At 37.0% G+C, this 20,511-nt stretch overlaps 2 protein-coding genes across 3 annotated transcripts; both read left to right on the top strand.

The window, feature by feature from the left end:
* Positions 1 to 6,299: 6,299 nt before the first annotated feature.
* LOC107583027 (aldehyde dehydrogenase family 16 member A1-like) lies at positions 6,300 to 17,050 on the top strand. 2 transcript variants are annotated; one of them, XM_016269106.1, is made up of 17 exons: positions 6,300 to 6,440; positions 6,651 to 6,748; positions 8,145 to 8,244; positions 8,351 to 8,474; positions 8,560 to 8,717; positions 8,887 to 8,964; positions 10,184 to 10,530; positions 10,941 to 11,099; positions 11,212 to 11,365; positions 11,573 to 11,648; positions 11,743 to 11,848; positions 12,028 to 12,158; positions 13,915 to 14,082; positions 15,176 to 15,380; positions 16,006 to 16,191; positions 16,372 to 16,497; positions 16,709 to 17,050. In XM_016269106.1, the coding sequence occupies exons 2-17, from the start codon at positions 6,662 to 6,664 to the stop codon at positions 16,883 to 16,885; spliced, it is 2,382 nt and encodes a 793-aa protein (XP_016124592.1). In that variant the 5' UTR covers positions 6,300 to 6,440; positions 6,651 to 6,661; the 3' UTR covers positions 16,886 to 17,050. The 2 variants fall into 2 exon arrangements, with proteins under 2 accessions (XP_016124592.1, XP_016124590.1); XM_016269104.1 differs by having other exon boundaries at positions 8,348 to 8,474.
* A 1,800-nt stretch (positions 17,051 to 18,850) lies between these two features.
* On the top strand, positions 18,851 to 20,241 carry LOC107583030 (ferritin, middle subunit-like). Its single transcript, XM_016269110.1, has 4 exons — positions 18,851 to 19,121; positions 19,292 to 19,438; positions 19,588 to 19,713; positions 19,817 to 20,241. Exons 1-4 carry the CDS (start codon positions 19,020 to 19,022, stop codon positions 19,973 to 19,975), a joined length of 534 nt encoding a protein of 177 aa, XP_016124596.1. The 5' UTR covers positions 18,851 to 19,019; the 3' UTR covers positions 19,976 to 20,241.
* Positions 20,242 to 20,511: the final 270 nt, after the last annotated feature.

Raw genomic sequence — 20,511 nt, 5'->3', positions numbered from 1 at the left:
TGGTTTGTTGAAAATAAATAAAACAGACAGACAGACAGAGGCTAATGTATGTTTCTGTGAATACATGGATACGCATTCTGGCTTCCCCTAAACTTTGTTCACTTCGAGTGCCGTATGCTCTATATGACCAGTCATTTACACCATCATCAACCGGGTGCTGATAGTGCGCGATTGCAGATAAGACAGATGAGAGCACATATTGCTATCTGTGTTTTAACTAAACTCATTTAAGCCTTGCCAATTTTAATATTCCAGTGAAAGAGAACTTGCATGCGTGCTCTAAGAAGATTTGTGCACTCATCCGAAGCACGCACACGGAAGCGCGTGTACAGCGTGCAAATATTGAGTTCTTTTTCGAGTCTTGCGTTTGAACTGACAAATTCACACAAGAATTGTCAACATACCTGTCTTGGCGATTATTCTAACAAACATAGTAGGTTATGTCTTAAGTGAATTTAAACACTCGAGAAAGAATGCATGTGTTCAGTATCAGTGTACTGAAATCTCTCATTGCTCTTGACTGAATAGCTTTTGTAACTTAATAATGATTAATCTTTATTAAATTTATACAGTGAAGATTATATGCAATGTTGTTTTACATTTGATTAGCTACTTTCAGTTTCCGTACCTGAAAACTACTGTTAGATACATGAAAAACAGCTTAATTGATGTATCTTTGCTCTACTGTATTTATTTGTGCTGTTGCTTGTAGTTTGATTATTTGTTCTTATTTTCATTTGACAGTAGTCCTTTAACACTTTTCCCTGAACATGTATCGTACCGAACCGTACCGTACCGTACCGAAACCGGGACCCCCCCCCCAAAAAAACAGAGGTTTTGAAAATACCTGTGTTCGTGTGGAGAAGGCCTCAGTCTACTGGTGACAGAAATGCGGAGTATTCACGAGAAGCATTATCAGTACTTTCGCATGTCTGCCCTCATTTTCGACGATTTATTGTGTCGTATTGCTCCCTACATAAAAGTTACAAAAACTCACCGAAATCCTGTAGGCACAGCGGAAAGGATAGCCGTGACTTTCCGCTTTTTAGCAATTGTCGCTGTAGCTTGCACAAGTTTTTCTTCGACTACTGTGTGAATCGACACGCCCAGGGCATGATTGTCATCTTGTGGATAAACTAATAACTGCAAAAAAATTAAATGCGCGTATGCGACCTGGACCATAAAGTCCGCGCGTTAAAAAAATATGGAAACTTGCATATGCCTAAAAAGGTAAGTATACTTTGGGCTTAAGACATACATGCAGGAAGGAAGACAGGTATGATCTCAGGCAGATAGGTAGGGTGTCAGTCAGTAGTAGGCTGAAAATCTAAAGCAGTGCAGATTTAAATATAGCTGCAGGCAGCAATTAAGGGGCCATGCACAACAGAAGAAAACAAGGAAGCTAGCAGCAGATTAACAATGTCATAATGGACTATGGTAGCATCTGAGACAAAGAAACTGCATGTTAATTTAATCAGAGCAACAGTACTGTAGTTAGAGCCAATTGCATGTTTTGTTAAATTATAGCGCCACACCTAATTACCTTTTTTCAGTCTGCCATCTTCACAGTCCTCAATCATTCGCCTGAACTTGTCCTTCAGGGGACTCCGCGAAACTTGAAGGACTCGAGGTGCCATTACAGAGAGCTGTGTAGGCCGCTTCCTTCCTGCCCATCTCTCTTTCATTCGCTGGATTTCATTGTTGGCCACAAGCGGCTGCCTTTCCTTCTTAAACTTATTTCTCAGTGATTCAAGCAGGGAATCCTGTGAAAAAAGTGGGGAAAGACATTGTTGTTTTAATGAAACATTTACCTTCATGCTAACAGAGTCAGACACATTGCAGAACCTTTGCAGCAAGTTTATGTTGTTGTATACACTTTTTGACCATCTACATGTTGGGTACATGCATACTTGCAGTATGTTGTTGAAGAAATTGACTTGTAGATGTAAAAACACACTTTTTAGAATTTTCTTAATGCATCATATAAAAATACAGAGCGCTCTTCCGCATAAAATGTTTTAGTGCCATGGAATAAAATACCAAATGGGCCCTGCTTAGTTAGAAAGTGTATCCTTGACAAAAAAAATACTGGTATCCCCAATAATTCATTTGTAATTATTATTATTCATTTGTAAAACGGTTATGTGACTTGCAAATATGAATTCATTTTTAATAATCAATATAGCATGGAAACAACTTTAATACAAATGAAAACTTACATACCCTGACCCAATACTTTCCCTAAGGAATGGATGGTCCGTTATCACGATCGACAGAAGTTCAATATACTGAAGATGACTTGGGTATCTAACAGGAAAATCAGAAGGAGAAAATCATACTGGTGTTAGTAACTATACTCTTCAATCCAATTCATTAACACTTACATACAAATATTAATTACAAGATATAGGCCAACGTTAATAGTTGCAATTGTTGCAGATTTGACATCACTGGACACCCATCTGAGACCTACCTGTTTTACTTCGTGATTACCCCAGATACTTCTACAACTAACCCGCTTTGTAAGTCTCATAGTTACACCTTAAAGAAGCACATCATTTTGCTGGTATATTACTGAGATACTTCTATACTTTAGCTTCATTCATCGCACCAAAAGATAAACTGCAGTGCTTTACAGCTATAGGACAGGAAGAGCTAAATAAACTTATCACTGCATCTAAACCAACAACATGCCTGTTAGATCCTGTACTGTCTTTAACTTAAAAATGAGTGTTTACTATTGTCATTTTGCATTATTGACACTATTTTCCTAATTAATGCTGTTCAGTTGCTTTGTCACAATCTGTATTGTTAAAAGCGCTATATAAATAAAGGTGACTTGACTATAAAGATTTATGTTGATTATATACCTAGTTCAACCTAAAATGAAAATGATGCCATTTAATCTGCCTCCTGTCATTCTATCCCATAAAAAAGTGTTCATCTTCATGACACGAATGAAGATCTTTAACCCAAAACTCTGACTCTTCAAAATGTTCATGAAGAAACCATATAATAAATCCATATTAATGGAGCGGTTTCATTACTTTTGGGCCAAACTGTTCTATGAATGGTAAGGAGCAGTTTTAGTTATATTTCCACTTGAAATTGGTTAGGTATGTCTGATTACAAACCATTATTGATCCGGAATTATTAGCTGAACACGCTGAACCGTGCTGTAGAATGCCTTAGTGATGTTGATGTTTAGGATCGGTCATTTGTCTTTTGACTAGCCATTAGTTTCTCTGTAGCTGGCCAAGCGTGCTATTTGAGCTAAGTAAACAAGTTAATAGTCAAATTAAAATAAATATTTCATCCTTCATTACATGAGTGCTGTTTACATCTGGTACTGTATCTTTACTCTTGCATTACTAAGGCAACGACTGACACATTTGTATTGCATTCCAAAGAGCTCTGTTAACAGCCCAACAGTGAAAAAATAAACCATAATTATTGGCTTGGGCCGGATCGGAACAGAATGGAATGGTTAAGCAACTAGAACGGTTTGGCCGTACAGTGGAAAGGTGGCTCAAGTCTTCTGAAGATACATGATCGCTATATGATCAGCTGTACAAAGTTCTGGGTGAATAGACATTTAGGCCCCGTTTACACTTGGTATTAAGATGCATTTTGGTCGATCGGATCACAAGTGGACAACGCTAAGTACAGGGTGTGAAACGTTTTGATTTTTTTTTTCCGGATAACATGGAAAGAAACAACAGCTTTAAGTACAAGCAGATGTATTAGTGCACAATACCTTTAGCCCTCCCGCTCGTGTTTTGACGCTGACAGAGGGATCCACCCATTTACCCTAGTAATCTGCCAGATGTAAACTGTTATTTGTCTGCATTGTCCACTTGTGATCCGATCGAACAAAACGCATCTTAATACCAAATGTAAACAGGGCCTTAGTTAAAGAACAGAAATTTCTCGGATTTCATTTAAAATATCTTCATTTGTGTCCTGAAAATAAACAAAAGTCATGGGTGAGTAAATGATGACATAAATGTCAAGTTTGCGTGAACTAACTCAATAGCATGGCAGTGTAGGCAGGACAGATAACACTGACAACTGATAATTTCCCACTAATATTGTATTTATTTGGTTTTATACAGGTGTCTGATGTTGATGGTCTGGGCACTAGTATCTGTCGGATTGCTGACTATCACTGAAGATGAAGTACTAATCCAAATCTTCTCTGCCTTGACCCTGTGTCTTCTGCCATCATTGTTCAGGGTAGTACTGCAAAGAACAGTCTCCAGGGTCTACCTCAACCATTTGCTTCCAGACTGCCATGTGCTACGTTTGGATTACTGCTACATTTGGATTACCCTAATGCAGTGAAAAACACTTACTGTGTGATGCTTGACTTGGGACAGAAAAAAACCCCATTGTCAACTGGTGCGGGCAACTCAGTGCCATACTTAAACTCATCGTACTGCTACCTCCACTGTTTACAAGAAGCATACCCTAAATCAGATTGTTTTTGCTTTGTTTCAAAATGTTTGTAATACAAGTTAAAACTGCATTGAAAAACAAAAAATACAATACCTTTAACTTTGAACTGTCACTACCTTTAATTTATGTGTAATTGTGTGTGTGTGTGTGTGTGTGTGTGTGTGATGAATGGTTTCATTCATTTGTAATGGATGCTTGATTCACTTTTGTTACTGGAGTAACGCTTACTTTTTTTTTTTAAAGGCTATTGGTTTGCAAGCAACTAGATTGCTGTTCAAGTAAATATGACTAAGGAATTCCAAGTTGCAGGAAATGTTACATGAGTCAGCTCGACTTAAATGAGCTGTTTTGAAATACACAAATAGTATATTGTACTTAATCATTTAGTTGTTGAAAATAGTGATTCTGAGATACCAGAACTTGCGTGTAAGTTTACAACACTAAATAAACCTTTGTTAGTACAAATCACTATTCTTATTTCACTTTACTTGTTTTTTTCAAGGCAATTAGTTTGCATGCTTTAAGTAAGGTTTGCTAATTAGAATTTACAGTGTACATATTAGTCTGCATTAAGTCGTAACTAGTTGACATGTCTGTTTTTCTTAACAACATATATGTGGAGTAGCATTAATACAAATTAAATCCATTAGTTTAAATGTGCTCACATGAAAAGGCCTTTATATAGTTATATTGTTATTTTTGTTATGAGAATAGTCTTTCCTCACATTAGTTCCTCCACATTTTGTAACATAAATCAGCATTCAGAGGTGATAGATAAATACTACAAGTACATTTGCTAGCATTCTATGCACCATTAGCATTAGACCACTGCCCACAGGAAGTCAAAAAGAAAATTAGACCCTTATGGTAAGAAAACTTCCCAGAATTAGCACAGGGTGACCTATTTATTGTTTTTTAAGTTTAATGCTTATCGTAGTTAATTGGGTTAAAGTTTAATATTTTCATGAATTAGATGTAATTTATAGACAACATCTTTTTAATTAAATCCTAGCAGTTAATTGAGTGAAATCAATGAATTTGCATTCATGGTGTTGCTATAATGACGTGTATTCAATTGAAATACAGAAAACTAAATATATAAATATTCATATGCTTGTAAATAAGTCATATATTTTACTTTTCAGATAATTCTCTGGGATTCTGCTTCGTCTCATTCAATTAAAAGTAATTTATTCAACTTAATTGTCAAATTACAAATTAAATCGATTTAATTTAGTGTTTTACATTGACTTGAATTTTTTGAAATATTAATAATATATCACCATATCTCACACATCTTTTAATATTTTGTGCTATAACAGCTAAATTAGCAAATATTTCTATTTACTGTAATAACACATCATTGTGCACATGCTAAACTTATGATTAAATGTTACAATTTAAAAATATATTGACATTGTTCTTAAATGAGGCATCTTCCCCATCTTGCCCTATTTTTTTCTTTTATCTTTTTTTGTTCCTGTTTTAATCATTCTTTAAAATTATGGCATGTAATTGTAGTGTTTTTAATCCTGCCCAATAGATGTGTATGTAATGGTAAACCTTGAAAAATCTTAAGAAGTTGACAATGTATTTACCTGTCACGCTTTTTTTTCTCTGTCAATGATTTGAGTACTGAAATGTATTGCTACTTTCACTATTTGATCTTTGTCACTTTATATCAGTTTTTTATTGTATCACTGTTGGTACATACATAAATACATACATACATATACATACATAATCACATTCTGTATGTTCCGAGAAGTCACAAAAAAACACACAAAAAAAACACTGGATCGTACCAGATTTGCACGTCGTGTAGACGTACAGATATGGTCCTGGACCGACCGACGTAATATAGACATGATCTGCACGTCCATACGACCTCTAATGTTTATTGGGAAATACCACTTTGCTTGATTTTCTTGCGCGATCTGGCAACACAATTACAACCCAGGAAGAAATACCAGCGTGGACTTGTAAGCTCACGTTGAATGCACATTTGAATTGTTTTTAATATTTACCTGTTTCTTGCAATCGAGAATTCGTCAGGTCCTGCTTATAGCAGTTGACAGCTTTGCACATTTGATCGCTGTTTTTAAGTGAAAGTATCAACACACTCGGTATTATTATTTTATGTTGAATTAGCATATTTTTCAGAAGTTAGAAACTATTTTTTATTTCTGTAGGTTAAATTGTTATGGCAGGCACTTCTACAAAGACTGTGCACTACATCTTTCAAACGATGGAGTATGGACCATCCAGCACGAGCACAGCAACTGCACAGGTAACGTAAAGCGATCCTCGGGGTAAATTAACTTTGTATTTTGCATTTATATTTAGACATTTAGCAGACGCTTTTATCCAAAGCGACTTACAAATGAGGACAATGGAAGCAATCAAACCAACAAAAGAGCAATATGATATACAAGTGCTATAACAAGTCTCAGTTAGCTTAACACAGTACACGTAGCAAGTTTTTTTTTTTAATTATATAATAAATAAAAAGAAAACCGACAGAAAAAGAACAGAGCAAGCTAGTGCTAGAGGCCTTTTTTGCTTTTGTTAATTGTATAATAAATAAAAAGAAAACAGATAGAATACAAAAAGATTAGAAAAGCTAGTGTTTTTTAAGAAAACAAGCAGTAAATGAATAGAGTGCAAGTCTAAAAGAGAAGTTTTTTTTAAAGAATATAATTAAAATAGAGAGTGCTAGAGTTAGAGGGTCAAAATAAAATGCATCTTAAATTAAATGCATGTTAAATGCATTTAATACTTTGAATCATCAATTTGATATTTATTTATTTGGCTAAAATTAAATGCATGTTAAATGCATTTAATACTTTGAATCATCAATTTGATATTTATTTATTTGGCATTTTAAGTGCCACAGAACACTGCCATTTTTTCACCCTGTGTTAAAATTATTTGCATGTGACTGTTCATTGGGATACAGACAGCTCACGAGAAAAGCATGTGATAAGATGCTGGTGGTGGTCCTCTTGCTGTAAATTCGCATTAAAAAACAATGGATGTTTCAAAGGAGTAGTTCGCTTAAAAATGAAAATTCAGTCATTTACTCATCCTCAACATGTACCAACTAAGTCCATATGACTTTTTTTCTCACGTGAAACACAAAAGAACATCTTAGGCAGGTTACAAACTGACAGCTTCAGTCACCATTCATATTAATTACATCTTTTTGCCATGCAATTAAAGTGAAAAGTGACTGATCTTGTCAAGTGTTTATATTTCTTATATCGCACTTTATAAAAAGCCAAAGGAAAGTCATACAGGTTGGAACAACATTAGTCTAAGTAAATGTAATTTTCTTGCAAACTACCCCTTTAAGTGTTGTGAGCAAAGTTCAAAATAGTTAACTGTTCATGTATTTTGTGCGAGCTATATGTACTATGAATTATCTACTGCAACCTTCACCCTGTTTTCACAAAGCCACTCTATTGGTTCCCTCAGAGAGGTGGAACAACCACACTACATTTTGTTTACTCAAATCAAGCATGCTTGTTGTTTGAATTATCAGAGTAATTTGAATTTTCAGCATATTTGAACTTAATTTGAAAGTGTAACGTCATCGTTGCTGTCCAATTTGTGTGAGATATTCATTCCAGTTAAACACAAATTGTCAAGAAGCTGTCCGTTTATGTTTTTTTTCATTCTCTCAGTCATGGCTGGAGAAACACTCTCGCATTCTTGGCTACTTCATTGATGGGAAATTTTCCAGCCCTGCAGACAGACAGACCCAAGATGTGACTGATTCCAAAGGTAAGCAATATTTGATCTTTTCCTGAAGTTCAGATCTGTTATATTATCTTCCATGCAGTGATAAGATAACTTCTCCTGCCCTCCTCCTCCTGTCTTTGTACAGCAGCGGTGGTCTGCAGCACTGTTTGTGCTAAAGATGAGGATGTTGCGTCTGCTGCCTCATCTGCAGCTGGAGGCTTCAAAACCTGGAGTGAACTGAGCTGTTACCAAAGAGCCAAAGTGTTACTCCAGTACTAGAGCTTTACTCAAAATAATGTCATAAATGTTCCATGTTACTTCATGCTACATCATTATTAATGTATGTCTGTGCCCCAGGTTGGCGAGTGTCCTGCAGAGACACAGTCAGTGTGTGTCTGAGCTGTGTGAGCTCTCTCAGTCTTCTACTTCTCCTGCTGTGCTCATTAGACTGGCCCAGTACTATGCCAGCTGGGCTCAGCTACGAGACACGCTCATGCCTGAGTGGATCCCGCAAGGTTTGTGTGTGTGTGTGTGTGTGTGTGTGTGTGTGTGTGTGTGTGTGTGTGTGTGTGTGTGTGTGTGAGTCTGAGAGGCAGAACTTGTTGAAGACAGTGAGAAAATGTGTTGTAAGTAGGAGGCATGGTTGTTCTAAAAGTCTCATGTCATGTTTTGTCTGTCCACTAGGCGTTGTGGCAGTGCTTGTTTCAGATGACTGCTCCATCTACTTTCTTCTGCTTAAGGTTTTACCAGCTCTAGCTATGGGTGAGTCTTTCTCTTAAAACATAAGATACATAATTTATGAACAATATTATGATACTGTCATGTACTCCCCACACTTTCAAAGATGAATGAAGTGACATAAAAACAGGGAAGAAAAAAAAGAAACATTGTTTTTGTTTTTTTTAATAACTTGCTGACAGCAGCAGTTAAGGCATTTGAAGGTTAACTTATGTTGACATTAATAAAACTGTGGCACTTTCAAAAAATTGCATTGTTGCAGATGCAGCACTAATGGCAAGTAAATTACATGTTTCACATTTAAATGTAATACTGAAAACTATAAATCAATTTTTAAAATCAATTTTGTACTTCACCTTAGTATTGAGAGTATTTTGATCATCGTCCCTATAAAATTGTGGGGGTTGTGTGTGTGTATTGTTAAACCTTTCTCATTGGTTTACATTTAACCAGTGTTATTTTAGTATCATAAAGAGAGTTTTTATTAATAAAATATTTTGAATCATTTACATTTTTATATTTTCCATTGTAATTTTAATTCATTTTGTTCACTTTGTGTTTTTGTCATTTGATTCGTTTTTGTTTTTAAAATATATCTATATAGTTATTATTATTATTATTTATTTCATTTTATTTTTAGTTATTGTATTACATTACATTAAATAAAACTGAGAAATGTTGCCTTGGCAAATAGCTGAAATAAAATGACTATTTTATTTTAGTTAAGTTTTATTTTATTTTAAGTAACATTTTTTGTTTTTCGTTATAACTATAATTAACTATAATATTTTGAGTTATTTACGTTTGTATATTTTCCATTTTTAGTTACTTTTGTTCATTTTGTTGTTGTTTTTTGTCATTTAATTAGTTTTGTTTTCAATATATATATTTGTAGTTGTTTTAGTACATTAAGTTAAACTAAATGTAAATGAGAAGTGTTCCCTTGGCAACTAGCTGAATTAAAATTACTATATTTATTCTTATTTCACTTAACGTTTTATTTCAAATAACAATTTTTTATGGTTTTAGTTCTAAATATAATGAACTATAATTATAACCCTGCATTTAACTGCTTTAACAAATAATATATATAATTTATGATTTAAAATAGCTTAATTCATTAGGAGTTCTTCCTCATAAATGTAAAAACTAGTAATCCTATCTGAATGAGATGTGCGGGTGCAAATCAAACTGCGCTAACTGCATTAACTATTATTTATTTACATGTCTATTTATTTTCTAGGCAATGCTGTTATTGTGGTTCCTGGCAAGACTACCGCTCTTCCTGCCCTTCTGTTGGCTCAGCTGTTTATGGAGGCTGGGATCCCTGCTGGAGTACTGAATGTGGTAACAGGCAGTGAAGCATTACTGGGTGCCAAAGTGGCTCAAAATCCACAAGTGAACTACCAGACCTACAGCGGAAGACAACAGACTGGAGAAGCCCTGGCTAAAGCAGTGGCTGGTTGGGGAGTCCCCATGTCTTTCTGTCTCTCACTCAGCTCTGTGTGCCCTTTTATCATCTTTGATTCAGCAGACCTCGACAGTGCTGTGGATGGAGTGATAGAGCTGGCCTTCAAGAAGAAAAGAGATGTAAAAAAAGTTATTTTAAATTGTAATAATATGTCACAATATTGCTGTTTTACTGTATTTTGATCAAATGCATGCAGCCTTGGAGAGCATGAGAAATTTCTCAAGAATATTAAAAAAAAAAACTTACCTATTCCAATACAGTCAATATTTTACAAGTTTCCAAGGTTTTCAGCAAAGAAAATAGGAAAACATTATGTGGTATTTATATATGTATTTAATAATTAGGTATCTAATATTTCATATATACTACTTGTTATTAGTGCTTATTTTCTAAAATAAAACCAGTTGACAGCGCTTCAGCAGTACCGCCATAGTCTGCTAGGGGTGCTCACTGATTGAAAACCACTTTTCATGTACAGAACAAATATAATATTTATCTTTTTGCCTGCTTCTCTCTTTCTCTTGTCTAGTTCCAATGGGTGCTCTGTGTGCAGGACTCAGTGTTGGACATTGTTGTGGCCAGGCTGAAGTTGAGAATGAATGGGATGAAATGTGTTCCTCTTGCCACTGAGACTGACAGGAAACTTATAGATGCTGCAGTTCTGGATGCCCAGCAGCAGGGGGCGACAGTGTGTGAACGTTTAAGTTTAAATGTTGCCAAATATTTTAGGATGTATTTTTTGGCATTTAATGGACGAATGCTTTCATCTTTCTGATTTCTTGTGGTTTTACATCTTGTAGCTGATCCAGTCATGTCCACCTGGAACTGGTGCTCTCTACCCCCCTACTGTACTGTGTGGACTGGCTCCTTCCTGCGAGTCTGTGATTTCACCTCCTCCAGGCCCTGTGCTGCCCCTCATATCCTTCAGGAGCTCTGCTGAGGGAGTTGCACTCGGTGAGGATGAAATTAAAAAGAACTGATTTATATGAAGCTAAAAATCTTGCTATAGTTGACTATTTCCATAGGCATGCATTGTTGTCTGAGTGTAGTAAAAATCATTATATTTTGCAGCTTTTAATGGAATATTTTCACAAATGTACATATTATATTAATGCCATTGCAATATAAGTTAAAAGTTTTGTGATCTGTGCTTGTGTATAGGAAACCACAGTCCTCATGGTCAGGCGGCCTCCATCTGGACTGAAGATTTGACTCTGGCTTTGGAGTCTGCAAAGAGGTACGTACATGCTTGGTCAAGTATATGGGCAACCTTGATTTCATTTTGTCTTGATCTCTTACTGCTCTTACTATCTCTTTTTCTTTCTCTATAGTCTGTGTGTAGGTTCGGTGTGGGTGAACTGTCATTCTGTAATGGATCCTGCATTGCCTCTGTGTGGACGGAGGGAGAGCGGGAACTGCACCGATGGAGGCAGAGAGGTATATTATAAAAATGGTCACATGTTTAGTTTCATGTGCTGAAAATGGGATTCAGTGTTGTCTACGCTATTGTTTCTGTTCCTTTGGGTTTTCTACTTTATTTCTGATTGGATGTATGGTCTTGGTTGGTGACCAGTTGAGAATGTCTGACTCCTTCTGTGCTTTTTGTTCCTCTGTAGGGCCTGTATCAGTTCCTTCGGCCGTCACATTCACCTTCCCTCCCTCACTCCAGTCCCAGCTCTATCAACTATGCTAATTTTGGCTCTACAGCTTCCAAATTCATGATACCTGAAGGATTTGATCCTTCCAGGTGGGTGTGTTGTAGCTCATAGTTCAATGGTGAACTGCAAAATGCATATAGGTTTGATATCATAAATTGAACAGTCTTGTTACAGCTGGTGTAAACCTATAAATATCATCAAAAGTCTGTCTTGAGAAGTATTTAGATTGAGTTTAGATTTTAGCACTAACACTTAATTCCATAGTCAAGTCAGAGTTTTGATTTAGTTTTTTCTGGTGAAATATTTAATGTCATGGATGAATATTTACTGATTATTCCACTGTTTTGTAGATAGTACTTAGAACTGTATAGGGGTCCAAATGACAAAGATTCGAGCCTAATTAAAGGGGGGAAATGACTTAAGAAAGATGACATAGAGCAAAATAGGTCTGTTTAGCAATCTATGTTGCATTGTATGCCAATAATGACAGTTCAAAAATGGGAAAATGCACTTCTTGTGTTTTTTTTCCCCTAACGTTTCAATCTCAATATCCTTTTAGATTCTGGTTCTTAAACCCTTTTTGGTATCTTCATTTTTAAGGCCCTATATAGTTCAATCCCAGAGATATGGAGATCTCATTGTGGCTCCATGTGCAAGTTGTTGAATTTCACCCATTTTCAATTTAAGCCAGAATTATATACTTCTCTTGTCTGAATTCTACTCTGGCCTGCGGACAATCCATGTGACATCATTTTTGTCCTCCGCACAGTCTGCTGAGTTTTGGGCACAGTGTCCACACAGAAGCCAGATTTTTGGGTTTTTAGCGCTCAAAGCTCTAGTTGGGTGTCCATCTGCGCTCACAGTCAATGCAGTATGCTTTGAAGAGCTTGCGTGAGACAGAGCAGAATACAGAGTATAAACTATACCTGAGCCTTTATCCGGGGAAGTTTCTGAATTTTGACACGGAATGCCCCTTTACTGAAATCATAATATTTTGATGATTTTCTTGGTATTGTAGCAGCACTGCCAGCAACAGATTGTGTGGGACTTTCCTCTCTCTTTGAAAATGTATTTTTTGAGCAGCTTCCTGTACTATAGGTCACTGTACTTCACTACTTCCTCGCGCTTTACTTAATTCCTCTCTGCACCATAGAAATCAAGTCACAAAAATCTGTAAAATGCACCCAGGCTTTAAAATTTCATCCACTGATTTAGATTTTCCTTTTTCCCCCTTTTTCGTTGTGTAACATGAATTATATTATTTAATTGTGTTACTGTATTTTAATACATACCCAGTGGGCAATCGATGTTGAAAAGACATCAAAATTGATGTCAAAAACAGGTCAAATATTCAAATCAATCTAATGCCAAAAACTTGACATGATGTTGATTTGATATACAGTAAATTGATCGTCAAACATATTGGCCTATACAGTATATACACATTAAACCAATTTCACTAACTTCCTATTTTCACTTGAATACCACTGGAAGAAATTGCCATCCAAGCTGAATTCAAAATTGTTACAGCATCTTGATCAAGTCTTGACTAATATCAAGGTGCCCACTGGGTAACCTTTAATGCAGTGGTCTCAAACTCAATTCCTGGAGGGCCAGAGCTCTGCAGAGTTGAGCTCCAACCAGCTTCAAATCACCTGCTTGGAAGTTTCTAGTAATCCAGAAGACCTTGATTAGCTGGATCAGGTGTGTTTGATTGGGGTTGGAGCTAAACTGTGCAGAGCTGTGGCCCTCCAGGAATTGAGTTGGAGACCAATGTATAAAATGCTGTTTGCTAAACTCAGACCTCTCCTATAACCCATTTCTCTCTCCTCCTCTCTTTCACAGTGTCCCTCGCTTTTACTCCCAGTTCGTGGGTGGTCAGTTGTGTAAAGCTGACTCGGGCTGCAGCAGGTCAGTTTTGGCCCCTGGGGGCTCTGTACTGGCTCACTGCCCAGACGGAGGCAGGAAGGATGTCCGGAATGCAGTAGAGGCTGCCATGAAGGTCCAGCCAGGGTAGGAGCATATGGGAAAGTTACCATGAGGATAAAACATATGGACTAGGGATGCACGATATTATCGGACTGATATCGGAATCGGCCGATGATGGCTTTAAATGTAAATATCGGCATCGGCCCATATGAAAAATTATGCCGATATGTCTTGCTGATAAGAGGAATGCGTTACTCACATGTGCTCAGGGTGTGCTAGCGATTAGAGCAGTGTGGCTCATTCTTGAAGCAAAGTTTTGTCTGAATGATGATTAGATTGATTATTTGGATCGCTGCATTTAATCTGTGAAAGCACATACAGAATTAAGTGTTTGGTGTGTGATAGAGTAAACAGTAATAGTGGCAGCCTCTCCCCCAGGTCCCTAACACACGTTCGGTAAGGAGTTTTAATCTGTAGGGATCGCTGTTGGCCTACTTCTAATTGAATTAAAAGTAAAATGGCCTACTCAAATAACATTTAGACTGTGTTTCTGATTAAATAAAGCAGTAATTGATGTCATAAAATAATGAGTATGTTTTGATTTAAAGATCAGAAGCTATAGCTTACATGGGGGAAAAGTCACAAACATGACACTTGTAAATTAAATAATTTTATACTGATTTATTCATTAATGTGTAATATGTTTTATTTTTAAACAAATCATAAGCTCTAAAAGATTTTCAGAATTTTTACAACTCTTTTGCTTTAGACCATCTACAAATGTTAAATCTTAAAATGAAATGTTAGGGTTAACCTTGCATCTTTCTGGGGGTAAGAAATGCAGCGATTGATATATAGTTTATTTATAGTTATTTTCAAAGCTTCAATGTACTGTCAAAAAAAATCTTCATTGTTTATTTAATTCTAACAAATAAGTTCTTGTTTAAAACTAACCTAAATTAAAAAATATTTTGCTTATAATTTCTGCACAGGGGAGATTTGGTGTTGTTACCAAACAGAAGGAAATATATCGGTATCGGCCAAAATGAGTTGAAAAATATCGGATATCGGCAAAATCCAATATCGTGCAAACCTAATATGGACCAAAAAAATGTAGGTCAAACTTTTTTGATAAAATACTTACAGAACCACTCTGATGCTCCTTGTGTCGTTGCAGGTGGATGAAGAAAAGCCCCGCTGCACGCTCTCAGTCCCTTTATTCACTTGCTGACAGTCTAGATAAGAGGAGACGGGACCTGACTGTATCAATCCAGACTCAAACCGGCATCTCATTAGAAGAGGCAGAGAAAGAGGTGCAGCTTAGCATCTCCAGACTCTCTGATTGGGCTGCACGCTGTGATAAAGAGCAGGGTGGAACACCAGTAAGAACCTACAATATTTATTCAATAGTATAGGAATGTTTGCATAATTAACCCTTCGCAAAGGACTGCCCCACTTAGTTACTGTTGCTACGTCCGACAAGCCATGGTGCTCTCATGCCACACACCATGTTCTTGCACAGTGAAAAATAAATTGCGGACCAAAGAGGACACTGACATGCACCAACAGACAAGAAAGAAACAGCTTACTTTTGATATGACACAAAGTCTCAACTTTAAAATTGTCTTTTTTTTTTTTTTTATTGAAACATTAAATACCATCTTGTGGCTCTTTAATGTGTTGTGACCGATCACTGTACTAGCGTTCAAGCGGCACGTGAACCGATCATCTCTTCCTCTTTACCAGTTATAGCATGAAATAAACATGAATGAACATCAGAAGGTTTCTTGTTTCAACCGCGGAAAGAAATCAATTCACAATTAAAATTTTTCAAGTTCAAGTCCACCGACATTAATCTACGCTCCTGTCTGATTTATTTGGCGTTTGATTCATTTGATTTGGCGTTATGATTGGTCAGATCGCCTGTCAGTCAAGCTCCCTGCGAAGGGTCAATTAACCCAAGATTTTATTTGCTTGCTTTCTAATTATATGTTCATCTCATTAAAGGTCCTGCCCCAGTCTGGTTCCGCCCTGTCATCTCCTGAGGCTTTAGGGGTGCTGGGAGTGATTCTCCCCAACTCCAAACCACTGCTCTCTCTGGTGTCCTTGCTAGGGGCAGCTATTGCCATGGGTAATGCAATTGTCATGGTGCCAAGTGAAAAATACCCTCTTCCAGCTCTTGAATTTATACAGGTTACTTTTCAAATAAATACATTTCTGTATATGTGTATGTTTTAAGTGGTAGCAGTAGACACTTTACACTCACATTGTAACCTTCAGACTGCCTCCATTAATGTTCATGGTTTACAATTAATCTTCATGTCGCAATTCTTTGTTTGTAATGTATTCGACTTCTGTTTTTTTTGCTCAAAGGTCCTGCAGGCCTCTGATATCCCCGGAGGTCTGGTCAATATAATAACAGGGGGCAGGGATCAGCTGAACCAGGCACTTGCCAACCACAGTGTGATTCAAAGCATTTGGTATTGGGGAAGTAAAGAGGTGAGGGGATTTTTTCTTAAAATGGAAGAAGACAAATACGCATTGAGATTTAGGGAACAGAAACATTTTGTATTTGACCTTGGCAGGGCATACATTTACAAAGATGGTGTTCAATTTAACTAAAAGCATGCAGACATTTTTGCCTGCTTTGAACAAGGAAAATGTTCTGGCAGCACTCATCTTATTGTATGAATGGAACTTTTTTCATAAGGGCTGTCAGTTTCTTCAGTACTCCTGTGTAAGTCCCCTTAAACGTCTGTGGCTACACTGTGAAGAGGAGGAGGAGAGGGAAGCAGGACAAAACTGGACCAGCTCAAATCCCTCTCTTCAAGAAGAGCTTTGGAGGAAGGCGGTGGTCTGGAAAAGTATTTGGATCCCTACTGCATAAAGCACTTATTATTAAATTTTGGACAACAGAAAGTGACCGGGCATGTTAGGAGAAATTCTAACATTTGTTTCACTTTCACAAAGTCATGTAAAATCAGGAAGGTTACTTTTATTAATGTTTCCCATGACAGACGGTTGTATTCTGACAAATAAACTGTTATAACAAGTTTAACTTGTTTATTGCAAAATAGTACAGGTTTTATTACAAATGCAAAAAATGTAAAACATCATACATTCCCTGTTGTCATATATAGAATGTGAGGTACCTCATTTAACAATGATATGTTTGTTTAGAGTGCTGATTATTAAATTAACTGATTAAAAAGATATTAAATGATCCGAAAACTGGCCCAAAATTAGTGGTACTATGTTCTACTTAACTAAAAAAATAGCAATGGCTACACCCTTGATAGAACACGTACAACACGGAGACGTCTAGTTTACGTAAAAAAGACGTCTCCGTGTTGTACGTGTTCTATCAAGAGTGGGTTGCCATTGCTATTTTTTTAGTTAATTGTATTTGCTCACCTGCAATACACCCCTAAGACATTTCCTATCAGATGTTAAATAAACATTTAGAAAATTACTTGAATATGCTTATGATTTAGAATGTAGCTTATGTAAAACTGATCTAATACGTTTATCAGATTGCTTTTACACAGCAGATGTTTCCCAGATCAAGCGCTCTTTAGTAGACATCTGGGAAGACTTGAAAAGTAGCATAGAGCATTACATAGGTTATAAGTTTATGTAGGTCTCCTCATTCAACAATAGACAATTCTCTTTACTATCTATTACTACTATCTATCATTACTATTACTATCTCATTCTCATTGCTACCAGAAGTCTAAATATATGAAAACTACTGATATAAAAATACTATAATGTGGCAGTCTGAAAGCTGTTTACTACAAAAGCTGAAGTCCACACCCTGAGGAGGAGTTCAACATCCAAACGTGCTCGCGCCACGCATAAGGAAGTGAAACGGCGAAATGCTGCTGAGTTACAGTGACACAGCAAAATGCCACGTCTTGTGAGTGGACATGTTTTATTGCTGACAAAAGTGAGGTTTCGTGTGCAAATCATGGTACCAAAATGCTTAGTCATAGTCACCTGATAGATTACCTTTGCGTCCGATTCCGAAGGCAGTTATGAAGTGAAAAACAGCTACATATAGTTGGAAGACTGTCCCATGATATTACTACACCATGGTTTCCGTTTCTATAGTTTAACATAAGCAGCACAGCAAATTCAACGTTGGGATGATTTTTAGATTAACATCATGCTACTGAATATGACTTCTTTTTAACCCATTAGACTTTCACTAATTCAACACACTTTGATCCTTTGACTCGAGCAAACAAAGTCAAGTGTGCCAAGGAAGTCAAGGGTCATTTCATCATTTTGTAAATAGTTTAAGGTTCAACCTTAAAAGTTTGCTGTGAAAATACAATGTGGCAGAGGTGTCGGGTTGAAACATCATGATGAATTATACAAAAAGTTGACTAAATAATACCAAAGTCCCTTAGGGTGATATAGTCTTTGATTATACTGAACATTCTCCATTCTCATTTAACGCAAACCTTAGAATCAGGTTTACTCTTCAGTGTTTTTTATATTAATACAATCTATTACGATTTTTTCGTTCAATATGTAATTAATTGCATTACCCCTGGTGTAATTTAAATATAATTACAAAACTTTATTTGTGTATAAAGTATGTCCAGTTCTTAAAGACTGATATATTGTCTAACGTTACATTTTACATACAAACCCTAGAATGTCAAATCGTTTTCTGTTGGGTTCATCTTGCCATTAATTATGAAAAAGAGGAACAAATATCTTATCTCCGTTGTCTGCTGACTCTCAGCTGACTGTTTACCGCTTCCTCGCTACTCAGCTCGTTCTTTGATTGGCTGGTTTCAGTTTCACTGACGCGTCGTGTAGTGAGTGTATATAAAGACGAAGCTGCAGGTTCTAGCTCACAGCTTCGGGAAGATCTGGAGAGGTTCTTGCTTCAACAGTGATTGAACGGAACTTCGATCTCGCTGGAATTTCCCTTCGAAAACATCTTACTTCATATTTATTATTTTTTACCAACATTTTGATAATAAAACGACAAAAAATCCGCCGAAATGGATTCTCAGATTCGCCAGAACTACGACCGCGACTGCGAGGCTTTGATCAACAAGATGATCAACTTGGAGCTTTACGCTGGATACACCTACACCTCCATGGCAAGTGTCTAGTTTTTTTTTAATCCATATGCTAGACCATGTCTTTTGCCTTTTTTTTCTTTTGGTTGCGACAGTGTAGCGTTATGCAATTCAGAGCTTGCACTTAGGCGGTGAACGAGCGCGTCTCTCGGTGTTTTGAATCTTTTCCTTAACGATTTTGTTCCTTACAGGCTCACTACTTCAAACGGGATGATGTCGCTCTTGCTGGTTTTGCCAAGTTCTTCAAGAAGAACAGCGAGGAGGAGCGCGAGCATGCTGAGAAGATCATGGAGTTCCAGAACAATAGGGGGGGACGCATTGTGCTTCAGGACGTAAAGGTAATCGCATTTGAAATACGCCTTTTCTATGGTGAACGATTTGATGAGCAAATCTGGCTCTAGATCTATGCATATTTACAAGGGCCCATTGAATTGAAGGGGAGGGGGGCATCACGTGCTCACTGACGTGTCTGTCTCTTTCTCTTCAGAAACCTGAGCGAGATGAGTGGGACAATGGACTGATTGCTATGCAGTGTGCTCTTCAGCTGGAGAAGAACGTCAACCAGGCTCTGCTGGATCTGCATAAGGTCGCCTCTGAGAAGGGAGACCCTCATGTGAGTTTCTAAGGCCATGTTTTGATGTACATTACTGCCTCTATCCCATCCTAATTTATTGAATTAAGCATCCTAACATCTCTTCTATTGTTTTGTCCAACAGCTGTGTGACTTCCTGGAGACTCACTACCTGAATGAGCAGGTTGAGGCCATCAAGAAGCTTGGTGACCACATCACCAACCTTTCCAAGATGGATGCTGGCAACAACAGGATGGCGGAGTACCTGTTTGACAAGCACACCCTGGATGGAGACAGCAGCTAAATGCAGCCCTCAGATCATATGCATGTTGCAAAGCCTCCAGCTATACTGTATGCGAAAATAGTCAAGCAATGTTGTCACCCAGCTCTAATGCAAGTTTAGATTTTGAGAGGCTGAAAGGTTAACATTTAGAGGCAACATCTATAAGATACTGGCTCTTTTGATTGGTCATCTTGTGATTTTTAGTCATCAAGCTGATGCTTTTGTGTTTAATGTACACTAATTGGTTTTAACCACGTGAATTAGATGAATAAACATTTTTGGCTGAATTGATTGGTCTCTTTGTTTTCAACAAACAGGTGTGTCAGGTTGGTGAGTACAAAAGTAATATTTGAACAAGCATTTATTTTTTTTAGCCATTAATGATTTATGCTCTCTGGCCTACAAAAAGGTAATGATTAAACTATATGTAAGACTGTGTGGCATCTCGGTCTTTCCTGGATTAACTGATGCCAAACACTATGCACTGCATATTCACTGACCTTCTAAATGATAACAACACTTACTACTACAGGAGCATATGCAGAAAGGAAAATAGT

This window comes from Sinocyclocheilus grahami, unplaced genomic scaffold (assembly GCF_001515645.1).
Source record: "Sinocyclocheilus grahami isolate Dianchi unplaced genomic scaffold, SAMN03320097.WGS_v1.1 scaffold49.1, whole genome shotgun sequence".
Taxonomy (NCBI): domain Eukaryota; kingdom Metazoa; phylum Chordata; class Actinopteri; order Cypriniformes; family Cyprinidae; genus Sinocyclocheilus; species Sinocyclocheilus grahami.
The sequence above is the reverse complement of the archived record's forward strand: the minus strand, read 5'-3'. Positions and strand labels throughout refer to the sequence as shown.

Excerpts from the sequence above, each read along its gene's own strand:
- LOC107583030 (XM_016269110.1), top strand. The coding sequence starts at position 19,020 with ATGGATTCTCAGATTCGCCAGAACTACGACCGCGACTGCGAGGCTTTG. Across the intron at positions 19,439-19,587 it reads TTGTGCTTCAGGACGTAAAG|AAACCTGAGCGAGATGAGTG; the intron begins GTAATCGCATTT and ends CTTTCTCTTCAG. Across the intron at positions 19,714-19,816 it reads CTGAGAAGGGAGACCCTCAT|CTGTGTGACTTCCTGGAGAC; the intron begins GTGAGTTTCTAA and ends TTTGTCCAACAG.
- LOC107583027 (XM_016269104.1), top strand. The coding sequence starts at position 6,662 with ATGGCAGGCACTTCTACAAAGACTGTGCACTACATCTTTCAAACGATG. Across the intron at positions 6,749-8,144 it reads CGAGCACAGCAACTGCACAG|TCATGGCTGGAGAAACACTC; the intron begins GTAACGTAAAGC and ends TCATTCTCTCAG. Across the intron at positions 11,366-11,572 it reads TGCTGAGGGAGTTGCACTCG|GAAACCACAGTCCTCATGGT; the intron begins GTGAGGATGAAA and ends GCTTGTGTATAG.